Source organism: Lepisosteus platostomus, chromosome 27, assembly GCF_059453375.1.
Source record: "Lepisosteus platostomus isolate fLepPlt1 chromosome 27, fLepPlt1.hap1, whole genome shotgun sequence".
Taxonomy (NCBI): Eukaryota; Metazoa; Chordata; class Actinopteri; order Semionotiformes; family Lepisosteidae; genus Lepisosteus; species Lepisosteus platostomus.
In genome coordinates, this window is record NC_142637.1 from 493,955 (window position 1) to 507,989 (window position 14,035).

Below are 14,035 nucleotides of genomic sequence, written 5' to 3' on the forward strand. Positions count from 1 at the left end.
GAATGAGAAATAAAATTATTATTTGTAAGAGAAATAAAACTTAAATTATTAAAAACAGAAAGGCTTTCTAAACTTGAGCTACAAAATTAAACAGCAATAAAAAATATATCGTCCACATACAGCTTACTAGTATGCAAAAACTTCAGCTATCTGTAGGAAAGTATCATTTATGTTTTTACTAGATCCTGTCAACTGGCTTGCTCAGTAAATAAAAGGAAAGGAACTCCTTTTCTACAGATTTGCAACAATTCCAGAAAAAAGAGGTTTCCAATGCACAGACTGGTCTTACATTTGACAGTGATCTGTGCTACAGCCTCAATGACGCCAAGGCTGGACAGAGCCACGCAGGTGTAGTTGGCAGATTCCCTGACACTGTTCAGCTCCAGTACGTTACGTCCTACAGGCATCTCGTCTTCCGGAGTCAGGTCTTCGGCTCCCAGCATCCACTTGACGTAGGGCATGGGGGAGCCCACCGCCACGCAGGTGATGTTGACGCTGCCCCCGGGCATGATCTCGTGACTGGTGGGCATGATGGAGAATCTGGGTGGCACCCGGCGGACTGGCAGGGAGAAAAAGAGAAAGGTAACAAAACAAGCAGAGGAAAGTGAGCCGTGTTTTGAGGGTGGCCCTAAAAACATAAAATTAAAAACAAATTAAATCAATAAAAAACTAAACTAACAAAATTGCTTCACCAACAAGAAATATTGACATTAAAGCAACAATTCATAGCAACAAGGTTCCATTGACCAATATTTGACCCATCACAGCACATTTAAATACACAAAAATCTATTACTAGTTTCTCATCTTTTTAATTCCATTATTCATTGCTTTATTAAACATCTAAATCAGGACCACCCCACTTCTTAGAAAGACCTAAACGATAATATGCCATTATCATTATCATTTTGTACCAACACAGTCTACTGCCACACAGCACCAGCAAGTTCCTTCACCTGAAACTTCTCATCCAACCAGAAATGGGCATTCAGTTGGGCTGGCCCTTGGACAGGAAGTGGTGTCAAAGGAGTGCCTGATGTTGTGTGTTCTGATTCCTTTCTACCAATCATCCCCACTAACAGGAGTGATCTTCTGTTGTTAACACATACTGTATGCAAGTAAGCAGACTTGTGTTTTAATCTCAGAGCTGCTCACAGAATGATTTGCTTGCTATCCCACTAGGACTAAAGATGAGAAACTTTAATCAAATTTTTGTGGTTCAGGGTAGATTGACTGGACAAAGCCGTTTTAAGATCTGACACGGTTCCATTGATAGATGCAGCTATCAGTTCCACAGACATCATGCATAGTAGGTAAAATAAACAATAAAAAATAAGAGAGAAATAGAGATAAAATGCATAGAGGAATATAACTGAAGGGTCGCTAGCATGCCCAGACGAAGATTGGATAGAAAAAGAGAAAGAAAGGAAGGAGGCTGGGGAAGAAAGAGAGAGGGAGTGGGACGAGGGAGGAGGGGAAAACCCACTTCAATGCTGTTTTAAGTTTTTTTTTTTCCTCCAGCTGATGTGACCCAATGTGACTGGAGCACATTGTCACATCACACCCTGGCAGAGTAACAGAAAATAAATACATATAGAAAGTAATGCTGGAAATAGTAATAGTACTTGTAGTCATAAAATAGCATACCATAAACAAACAAAAGAAGAATAAAATGGATAGAAAATGCTTGACTACATTTACAAAAGGTTGTGCATCTCTGCTCCAGAGAAGTAGATGCAGCTTTCAGACCTAAGCAGGGGAATAGAAATGGCCGGGCGTGTGATGGGAAGGCTCATGGAGGCACATTTACACGGCTCTGGCAGGCCAAGAAACTCTCCCAGGTGTTTATCAGGTGACAGTCTCACACTTCGCTTCTGCAGGCTTGCAATCACCTGCTCCTTACAGGAGATCTAACATCCCCACTCACATCACCGGGGACAGGACTACGCGTGAACAGGTTTGTCTTCTCACAGGATTACTCTGTACTGGGGTGGTAATTAAAAAGAACAGAAGGAGGTTGTGACCACAACTAAATCAATATTTCAGGTAGCCTTAGAGCTTCAGATTTTTTTGTCTCCAATTTGTTAAAAACATTAATTGAAAAATTCAGTTGTACCATGATATTTTGAAACTGTCAAATAATCAAATTTTCATTTATAGTCGTGTATCTACCAACATACTGTACGTTTTCTATGTCCTCCTATATACATGTCTATAAAAACACTATTCAAAGAAATAAGAGCAAAAGCATTTTTCATCACATTGTATAGCATTGTTCTTTCTCATAAACTAAACCTGCTCTAAAACCAGACTTCTTCTGATTAATTTTTAGAGTTAGATTTGGATTCTGACCGTTTTTTATTTCATGCAAAAATCCAGATTTTTTAAAAGCAATCAATCTACTTCTTGTGGCAGTATTTAAAAGAGCTGTTCACACCTCCCATAATTCACTGCAGAAGGGTCTTCCAGACAGACTCTAATGCTCAAAAACATCTAAAACCGTCTTTCCCATATTTCCCTTTGGAATTATTATTTATGGGGCTAATCAATCAATTCACACTTAAATCTTAATTTAATTTAAAAATCAAAGCAATTGAGGAAATACCCTTTCTTTTGCGGTTAACGTGCACAGAGCTGTGTAAAATCATTGATGTCTGCGTCAGAGGTGAGAGGCAGGTAAAGAAGGAGCTGGAAAGTGTCTGGGGGGAGGTGAGGTGGGACGGACTCATCATGCAGACAGATTGAATGTAAACAGGTGGAGGGGGGGGTCAGGAGGGGGGTTAGAGACAGACAGACGGACTGGGAGGACAGGAGACGAACACACAAGACAAGAGGCAGAACAAGACGCAAGCAGCAAGGCGGCAGACAGGACAGCTGACTCAATCCACTCACGCCGAGAAATACTCATGTTGGGGGAGGGGGTGCAGGGAGAGGGAGAGGGAGAGGAGAGAGAGGAAGGAGACTGTGATTTCCAATTAAACAAAAGAAATTAAAGCATGTTTTCAGTGGGTACTCGGTCTCACACATCAGGGCTTGAAAGGAGATCACTCTTTCTCTCTTGGTCTTGTGGACAAGAACCGAGTCGCACAGTAAAATAACCCTGAATGGGTTTCAGTGCTCAGACTTCATGTACTTCTGACAAAGAAAGTGGATTTTAAAAATAACATTCTTTGGATCTCTGTTTGAAGCAGATACAGAATACATGGAAATTGATAGGTACAGTATATAGAGTACAAATTTTGTGTCAAAAAGAAATCTAATAGTAATAAACTTTATTTTATGTAGCACCTTTAAAAGTAGCTTCTCAATGCCAAGTCACACACATTAGGCAGCATCGCTTCACATTATATATCTATCCCTGTTGTATATAGTTCACCAGCTTCCTTTCATCTACAGTGCGTAGCTGAGCAATAAAGTAACACACTCTGTCCTTTAAAATGTTTTAACCCCAACTGTGTCAACACACTTTTGAAACGGAAGAACTCTTTGTGATTTCACTTGTATAGAATATACATGTTTTTAACAAAATTTAGTGCAACATGAAACCAGCAGCCCTTTTTACTCAAATTTCAAAGCTGTGTGATTTTTTTGTGCTGGTGAATTCTCAATAAGGCAGTTTTTTATTTGATGTGATATTTTTTATTAGTGATTATTTATAACTGGTCTTAAACCAACCAAAAATTTATCTTACATCATTTTCTTACTCTGATTTTAAAACTTAAAAGTAAAAAGCTGATTATTTTCAAGTAATCACAAAGACTAGACTCTTTAAATACATCTGGACAAATTTTGATGTCCAGATTTAAATTGTTTTTTTTTTCATCATTTCTCAAATCACTCAGGTTCTATGATAATATGAGTTAACATTCCAATAAAAGTCAAAAACACCTTCTTAATTCCATTTAAATGAAGTAAAAGTGAAAACATGCATAACATATGCATAATATTTAAAGACATGTTGAAAGACTATCTGGCATAACCTGCTATCATACCTGTACAAAAGGCTATACATGCCTAGGCCAGGACAAAACCTTGACCCACTCATCATAAAGAAATCATTACTTTATAGCAGAGTCTTTATTGCTTATATTGTTTGAAAAACAACCATAAATGAATGCATGTAGAATTTATAATTGTTGGGTAGCTCAAAACGTGTTTTCATTCAGACTGGCGTAAACATCCACCTTTATTGTATTAGTTCCTTATTGTTTCCTTTAAATTTAATAACAGAATGTGTGATTTAATTGCAATGTCTGCCATTTTTTTGAATGATCCGTTAATGGTGGCTGTATCATTTACTGGAACACTTTAACTGCAATACTGGCCCCTGAATGGGGAGTTCAGAAAACAGGCACATTGGAGTGTTTCTACAGTGGAGGACTGACAGCACTTTGTACAAGTTCTTGTAAGAGTTGCATTAACAGGAGGTGAGCAAGCTAACAGGGTTGCTCCAATAAACCTCAGTCACCTGTGGTGTGACAGGTGGACATTTTCAGATACATACAGTACTCAGTTAGTGGGAAACATCTCAGGGCTGCTTGGTTCTTCTTCTGATGTTTTGCCTCTTCACTGAGAGCGGCTATAAATGTTACTCATTTATGCAGGTAACTTATATTATTTCAAAGGCCATCCAAATGATACATCTTCCTCGTTTTGAGGAGACAATCAGCTTCTGGTAGTTTGGGATCAATGTTAATGAACCTGCTAGAGAGCATGACTCTGGGCGTAATAATTGGGCTTCAGTAATTGAAAGTGCAGTAACAGCATTTTATTACACTTAGATTCTATATAGCCAATACAAATGCACAGGCACCTGTGTCAGCTGGGTTTGTGATTATTCTTCATAATATTCCTAGTATATTGATGAGCAATAGTTCAATCTTTAACTAGTGCACCATTTATAGATGCCAAATGTGTTCAGAAACAATATTCCATTCAATAGCAGATATGGCATTGACTGATCTCATATTTTAAGTTATACAATTCCTGGACACAAATGCTTTTACTTAAATATCTATAGTAGAGTTTAAGGATTAGCTGTATCTTCATACAGCTGAAATGGCTTTCAGACCAACATCACTTTGTTATCAGATATTGCTTAAACATTAAAATGCAAAGACATGTGCAGGATGCATGTGCTGTAATAGACTGTTCATAATTCTGTTTACATTCTATGTTGCAGCTGCTGATTCCTTTAATACGGTCATGGTCAGATATAGAAATCTGTGTCTTAGTGTTTAATTTGGCATTGGCACTGCTAGGGTTAAGGGATACATAGGACAGGGCCCAGCTAAAAACAAAAATCAAAATATCTCACTTAAAATAACGACAAATAAGAAAAACGAACAACAGTCAAACAGACAAAGAAACTGATCCTGTTCAAATTGATTCCTTCCTAGGAATTTATATGACAACAAAGGTGAAAGGTCAGCCCATTCCTACACACAGTGACATGCATGGGTACCATTGCTCTATGAGGGGTGACAAAAATAGAGTAGGGTGCAACCAATGCAAGGCTGATACAAGAACAAAATAGAAAGATACAGTATACGGGTACAGTCGAACAAGTCACCCAATTCCATCCAAGCATGCCATTCTCATGTGCAAGTCTAGCAACTTTTCTGAGGAAAGAAATCAAACTGAAAAAATGGAAACGCAACCTTTCACTGCACATATCATAGCGGAGGTATGTTTTCTTCATGGCACGGATGTAGGACTCTGGGAGAGCATGTCATTTTTAAAATGCAGAGAAATATGGACCATGCAGTCACACCCTTTAGGTCCTTACCAAAGTTTGTCCCTAAAAGAGCCCAATTCATAAGTTTTACTGGAAAAACAAATGGCTAGGTTTGGTGATTTTTTGGTGCTTCCAAGTTGGGAATTCAGATTTCTATCAGCGATTTAGGTTTCTTGTGTTCTTTCAATTTAAAAACAAACTGACTTCAGTGGGCCACATGCTTTAATGGTTTAGTGAATGAGGCTGTGTAAGGAAAGTGGAGTCCTTCACCTTTTGTTGTTTGTGCTGTTTAAACTGACTGGCCTGTTGTGAATTTGGGCAGCTGTATCCAAAATACACTAAATCCCATTAAACTGTACAATTCCAACCTCAGATTATCACTTGGACACCTTCAGTTTGAAAGCATAATAATTGTTAGTATGATGCATAAAATGAAAGTCAGAATATGAACTTGTTTCTCTTAATATGAACTTTTCAGTATGCCAGTTTTTTGAAGCTGTTCTGGTGCTGTATTTAAGTATCTAGAGAATTTTCAAAACAGGAATCTTGCTCAAACCACAGGAACCAATACAATTTTTGTTCAGGGATAGAGGTGCACATGTGTAGTGCAGGTATGGTCTTGCTGCTTGTATCTTGAGAAAGACACTGATGGATGATGTCATTAGCCAACTGTGACTGGGATTCCCCCAGTAGTAGCATATAACCGACCAAATCTCAGGGGAGTTAGGCTTATTTTTGACTTACATGCAACTGGAAGAGCCTGCAGAAGTTCTCTGCCTGAGCACTAATGTTCCTGTGCGCTGGGTGGGCTTACAGTGTACAAAGAAGCAGATGATGTCCCTCTGCATTTTTGATTATGGTCTCTTTCCCAGTGCTGATAAGATCAACAACTGTGTCACTAATTTAGACCCTGGTGTTCTGTCCTTTGGATAAGATGCAAGACATTTTTTGTATTTTTAATTTGGATACAAGATTTTCCTAAATAAGTAATTAAAATTGCTGTTATGCTATCCAAAATATGTGTTTAGCTTGTAGAAAAACTAGACAATAAGTGAAATCTGTTGCTGTTTAGCCATGGACTATATAGCACAGACCGCAGCCTAACTGGGCAGTATTAACAAAAGACGGACAGTAAGCTCCAGAATCTTTCTAATTTACACCACTGGGAATTGGTGAGTGGGCTGGAAGATCCTGACCTCAGGTCAGTTAACGCCACATGGATTACAGCTGGTGATGAAACTGCTGTAAAAACTGGCTACACGTTAGACTTTTTTTGCTTTTAATCTCTGCAAGGATGCAGTTAGGTTTAGGTAACATTGAAGATGGCAACTTTATAAAGCATTTTGCATTTGCCCAGTGGAAAGAAGGAATAGGCCATGCTTGGTACCTTGTATCAATAGGTCTCCCACTCAAGAATAATCAGGCCACAGATATATTTTTTGGACTTTTAGGTATACAACTCTTTGTATGAAAGTGCCTTAATTGAAACAAAGCCATGAATTAATTGACATAGGCTTACTTTGATCACTGACACAGAAAGGTTGCTTTCTTAGTTGAGTCCATGATTAAGCCCACAGATTTGCTACAAGTCTGTCAAATCATCATGGTGTTTGGCTCTCTATCTCTGACAACCCATTTTTCCTAATTTATTTGGAGATGAATACTAAAAAAAGTCAGTAAATTATGGTATCACATGTCTATCAGAGAAGAATTAAAGACAGAATATGGAGATATAAATTCTGGCCACAAATAGTATTATCACAGCGGAAGTACTGTTGGGATTTGCCATTATTCTGTATGAATAATTAAAATGCAGTTACCAAAGTGGCGATATATTAATTACACTGTGAATAAAAAGTAACAGAAGTGTACCTATGTGAATACCTTAGGGGTGTAACAGCAGATTTCATAACCCTTCCAATAAGATTTTCTCGTTCACTTTATTCTTCAGTGGATATAAGCGGGTAGATGGTTAGTCATGAAATGTTAATGTCTGTCCCCAGTGCCTGCTGGCCTTACAACTGATCTGAATTTTAACACAGCGAGACAATATCCTCTGTTGTTTTACTGAAGAAATTACTACCCTTAGCAAATGCCGACTTTGCATTTTAAATATGTAGTTCTATTAGTGTTTTAAATAAGGGGAAAAAAAGAAATGAAAAAGAAAGTACCTTTCACTCCTTTATCAGAGATCTAAAACTAGTAGCCCGGGGTAATATCTGAAGAAAATATCAGATACTCTTCCTGCACATGAGGTAGCTGTTAATAGAGCAATATCAGAATCCTAGCGCAGTGGAAAGGGTGTAACTGGAGAGTCTGAGAAATTCTTAGTTGAGATTTGGAAGCAAACATCAGTGTGGCGCAGATTGTGTGGTTGTAGCCCTTTGCCTTTTTTGGCAGTTAGAGAACCCAATTGAATGGACAGGTTCCTCATTCACAAAGACCTGCAGGCCCAGGAAATCATCAGGTTAATCCCATTTCAAGCCCCGGTGCAGAGAAAATAAAATAACTCAAAAGGTGTACATTGACGAGGTGAAAGCAGTCAAGAGAGAACGCCAGAACGCTGCACTATTCTACAGATAAAAAGGTGCGCCAAACGGAGGTTAGAAGGCGGACATTATCGGCCATTTTGGCGAGACAGTACGAGCAAGTCTGTCCTGTCCCAAAATGAAGGGGGAAGCCAAAATAATGTGCAGCCTTTAGTGTTACCATAAAGCTTAGATTACACCCTTGTTCACAAAATATGCAACGGGTCTTGCAGACACTGTTTTTTATACATTACAATAGGGAATAAAAAGGCAGTTTTGTGAGCAAGTGCAGGATGCACAGACCTAGTCAGGCAGTCCTGCTTTAAAAAGTCTCTTGATGGTAGCTAAAAAGAATAAATTGTAATAATCATAATTATTACAATAATAACTATATTATGGATATATTTGCTCACCTTTCAAAAAAATATGGTAGCTTTCTTTGCATAATTTCCACAGTGCAGACTGTGATTTTATTATTTAATTTTCCATTGTAGTGCATAATTTGCTGATCTGGACAACTTACAGCAGATTTGAATGATCATGTTGTTTTAGGATCCAAATCAAGATTCTATTTCGATACAAAGATGTGTTGAAGCTCTGAAGATTAGAATAAAAACAAATCTGTGAACTCTGAATATCTTCAGATGCCAGTTCTCAAACACATACTTATTATTTGCGTATGCTTGTAATAAAGTAGACTCAAAAGGTGTAATCTAGCTTTAGTTACAAAGTTCAGTTACAAACACACTAACTGCAGAGCATGCAAGCGAGTGCAAAATAAAACAGGCAAAAGTTTAGGTAAAAGTACACATTCAAGGATATACAGCACAGTCTTCCTGCATCGTTCATTCAAATTCCATCAGATAAAGAATATCTGCAAGTCTGTATGGGGATTCAATGACAAAATAAATCCTGGTACACAGGGATAAGAGTCGCTGATGAGAAGATCACAAAACTAAGATTTCCCACACCTCTTCCCTCCCCGCTGGATTTTCAACAAGCACATTGCAACAGAGCAGTGCTTGCGAGTCAGCTTGTAAGCAAACTAGTGTTTTCGGCAGTTTGGAAGCAAAATCCATAAACCAACTCTGGAAAACACGCCGCAGTTAATTGAAAGAAAGGCTCAGAGTCTCTGTCCACATGCAAGCCACAAGCAATGGCTAGAGTGTCAAGAGTACAGTACAATACAACCTGGCAAACCCAGATTAAGGGAATAGGCAGGACAAGGTTAAGGGACTAAAGGCGAGGGACAGAACGATTTTAGCTAGACTGAGAATTCTGTTATCCATGCTAATGTATGACCCTCTCATCATTAGGCATTAGGCAGCATTTCACAAACTGAGAACTCATATTTATCATTTGCAGAACTGCTGTTTCTTTCTTCACAAGAGCAAATCCTGGCTGTACAGCAGCTTGCAACTCTTTTGAGGAAAGACCACCACTGCATATATTTATTAATAAGTGTTTAGTTTTAAAATTTGCCTACCTCCCTTATTTGGGAAAGAGCTAAGCAGCTTCTAAAGTTTTAATCTGGATTCTAGACAATTTACTCACTGAAGAAGCGATTTTTCACAGTTAATAATTCACACTGGAGTAATTTTATATTAATGCCAAAGAGTCCAATTTTGAAATATAAATAAGACAGCGGTGAAAAAGAGTTGTGCAACAAAAAGTTAACTTTTCTAACCGTTGCAAAATAGAATATGCTATACGAAAAAAGTAATGAAATATACCTGTACCTTATTTACTGTATAAAGTGCTTTTAAAACTTTTTAAGCCATTAAGAATTTTAATCTTGATCAGACTACAAAGTTATATGTATCAAATGGGGGACAAATGCTGATCTTAAATGCTCATTTTAAAAATTCAAACACTGTAGCATGTGAATGGAAAAGTATGAAGAGCACAGCTAATGTGAAAAATGTGTTTTGGCCCAGCTGTGCCTGTTCAGGTGCTGGCAGCTGATTTAACCAAGACTGCCATCAAGCCTGGTCTTATACACATGTAACAGCTCCTGTTTGATTACCAATACAGACTAAATGTCTGCCTGACTCACACACACTTTATTAATTTTTAACCATTGTATTGTAAAATTCTGAATCTTCAACAGTCCTTGCAAGTCAAGAATTCTTATTTTACATGCTGAATTGGCCTCTATTCCACTTTGCAGACAAGCCCGAATAGGCACAAGCTGCTAAGATCTTCATTTATTAAAAATGGTTGCCTTCAGTATGGATTTCAGAAAGATAGGGACGTGCTAATTTGCCTTATCAAAGGAACACAGTGCTTCCCTAACAGGATGTTCCATCCTTCCTGTCTTCTCACTCTTTCTACATTCTAAACTCTTGCCTTCTCTTTGTCCTTTCTCACTCCCTGCCACAGGCCATGACAATCACATGAATATCTCGATCAATAACGTGCAAACCTCAAGTCCAAGACGAAGCTGCATCACTGCCACGTTAGGGTTCATTCTCTATCACCAGACTGCACTGGTTTGTATTGTACTGTACACAAGGAACAATTCCAGCTCAGTCTGTTTTGCTGAACTGAGCTATACTCTCATGCGCCATGGGTTTTCGGATTAGCAGGTGGAGGTAGCTACTGTGCACTCACCCACAGTGAGATGGATGTGCAAAATAAGCACTGGCAATAAATGCCAGGTCCTTTGTGGTGGGCTGAATTACCAGCTCTGTGGGCCAAAAGCTTCATTATTTATGCCCTGCACCTGCCAAGCCCTTGTGTTCCTAGTGGAAAAAGCATGCTCTCCGTCTGCTTGGAGTCTCAATGTCCTCCCTGTGTTACTATTCTGATGACATGACGACAGAATCTTTCAAACTTAAGACTTATTAACTGAAAACCCCATTTGTGGTTCTGCTGATAGAACAAAATAGCTCCATAATCCTGGGCACAGTTTCACACAGCTGGAATATGCTGTACAGGAACCCCTGCATTGCACTGTCACATCGTGATTTCCTTCCAATTAAAAAAAAAAACAGTGATACAACGTTTTTGAACAGGATCAGAAAGTCACAGGAGCTTAATGCTAATTTTTTCCCCCAATCACACTTCAAATATTTTAATTCAAACAATAAGTTGTTTAATGTTTTTTATGTTCAGCCTAAAACACAAACATTTAGAATATTTAAACATTATGATGATATCTGGGGCACAATTCTGTAATGGGCAATAGTGCTAAGATCCTTATATAGATATATGATTACTGATAATGATTTTAAATAGGTATATCACATCTAAGTTATCTGGAGTCATAGGAATGAAATAAACTGATATCAGAGTAAAGCAATTAGAAACTGGATGTATTTACTTCTGGAAATTTAAGGGCATGCAGTATTGAGGTCCATTCTGAACAAAGAAATCCAGAAACAATATCAAGGGACATAGTTTTAAATAGGCAAACATCCAAAATATGTACTCTGTCTTAATTGAATATTGTTATTTATTTCATTGTAAATTACACTTTTCTTTAAGTGCTTAACTGTTTTTTAGAATGATTACCAGATTCATTACTCATGTAATAGTTGGTGTTAAAAAAAGTGTTGTTTATAAAGTTTTAAAAAACAAATAAATGAGTTTATTCTTAAGAGACTTAGGCATCTTTACTGCAGTATCGTACAGTAGGTGATTCTTTTTTAAAAAATCAGTATGTTGTTTACTTTTAAAACAGTAAGAATACTCTTAATTACTTGCTCAACAGTACTTGTGGTATTGATTCAGGGAAAGAAATTAGAAATCTCAACTACTACCTAATACTACAAAAAGGAAACTGACAGGTCTGTCATAGGAGAGCCGGACAATACTCATCACTCTTCCATCCTGTCAAAGCTGAAAAATCATCTGAGCAGAAAGAGCTAAGGCCCATAACACTAAAGAACTGCCGTTATGTAAACGTAAGTCATTATATTTGATATTGATCCATGTAGCGCTGTAGAGCAGATTCCAGGGCTGTGTGAAGTCATTACCGCAACAAATCATGTTCAATCAGATACTCCACTTATCCCCCATGAGTTACTGCTATTAATAAGATGACAGGAACACTGGCTATTTACTTACTTCCACTTTTCTTTATTGAGGGAGTCAAAAAGCAGCTGCATGACTAAAAGCAAAAGACCCACAACCAACAGACAAGTAACCAGAAACTGAAAGGAGGAAAACCAACCAAGGGCACATAACTAAGAAGCAAAGAAAACAGGAACAGGAAAACAAAAAAAACAGTGCAATGAAACAGAGGAAGGAAGGAAGAACGGCGCAAAGGAATTTAGAAAAGGGCATGCAAGCACAGTAGTTACATTCTCCCATCATGCATCAGGCCCTGTTATGTCCAAGTGCTGGGTTTCCATGACAACAAGTGCAGAGAAGCTCTCCTAGCAGCAGCAATACCAAAGGATGCAAAAGAGAAAAGGCCCCACAATGCAAACTTAAAATAAAACAAAAAAACCCGAGCATAGCGGGTTTTCTTTAATCACTTTTGAAAATTAATTTCTTATTCATAATTCGATTTCATTTGGATTGTTTTTTCTCTTCTTTTTTTTAATTTTGCCTTTTTTCCAACAAATGTAAAAAAAAATGTGGGTAAAAAAAGTAAAAAAGAAAAAACACACCAACCTTCTCGAAGCTCTGAGGGATGTAAAAGGGTTGATGCAGAACACAATGACATGAGGAGAAGAGAAAAATAGGGGAAACACAGAGAGAGTAAAAAAGGCCACCTCAAGGCTTTTAGCTGCTACATTTCTTGTTTTTTTCCTTTGCTTTCCTTCCTTGATATCACCACAAAATGACATTGGTCATTCAAAACTTGCCTGCTCTGCGATCTTCTGTACCCAAAACAATCAAATTAACCAGTGGTCGCATGTTTGCCTTGAAAAGACCATTTGCTAGTAGTTAGCGGCCACTACAGTATATTCAACCTCATAATAAAAAAAAACAGCAAGTCTTTGCCACCTGATGTGACTCCCACGGTGGCCGATTTGCTTCAATTGAGGAAAGAAAACCAAAATAAAAACAAAAAAAAACAAAAAGGGAAAAGAAAAAAAGAAAAGCATAGTACTTCAAATTAGCAGCTACAACTGACAGCACAAGATTCTCTGTTACCACCCTTTGACAAAATCTATGTCAAATTATTTAACAGTGCCTTAAAGCCCAAAAATCACCCCCTCTTGCAAAACTGTAAACTGTAGCTAAAACATCAGATTTTAAGCATGGAGCAGAATAGAGTACTGATAGCTGCTAATTTCAAGTCCAATTTATTCCCAATCCCATGTACATATTTATATAAACTATATAGAAAGCAAACAAGACAGTAGAAAGATACATGTTCTTCTTTCTTTCAGCGCTGCAAAACATAACTTTCTTGAATCTTAGAGATGTACATTGTACTCTTAACAAGGCAGAGAACTGCAGTATTTTAGATTCAGTAAGCGTCTATTGCTGTACTGCTATAGACTTACTGACTCCAAAACACAATTCATGGTGGATGGGGGATGTATTGACTTTACAACACTTGAAATATACAAAGCGAAGAAAATACCAAGATTTCCAAAGTCAGGCCAAAACAAATCCTCCCACCCCACAATGATATTTTTTTACTTGCAAGAATTTTATCCAAATATTTTTGCCTTTGTATTAGCAGCTAGAGGAGAAAATAAAAAATAATTTTAAACAAAAGTTATCAATGTCACAGTATGTCCCTGTTTTATATCAAGGATCCAATTTCAGTAATGGATTGAGAAGTCAGCACGGATGGAATTTGATTT

At 37.7% G+C, this 14,035-nt stretch overlaps 1 protein-coding gene across 8 annotated transcripts in view; it reads right to left on the minus strand.

Annotated features, from left to right (window-relative positions):
* Positions 1-14,035, minus strand: part of ptprsa (protein tyrosine phosphatase receptor type Sa) — a 314,111-nt gene that overhangs the window by 93,484 nt on the left and 206,592 nt on the right. For all 8 annotated transcript variants that reach the window (XM_088622185.1, XM_088622187.1, XM_088622191.1 and 5 more), the window contains one exon: positions 290-559. In XM_088622185.1, the coding sequence (XP_088478311.1) occupies positions 290-559 (270 nt within the window). The remainder of the gene's footprint in view (positions 1-289; positions 560-14,035) is intronic.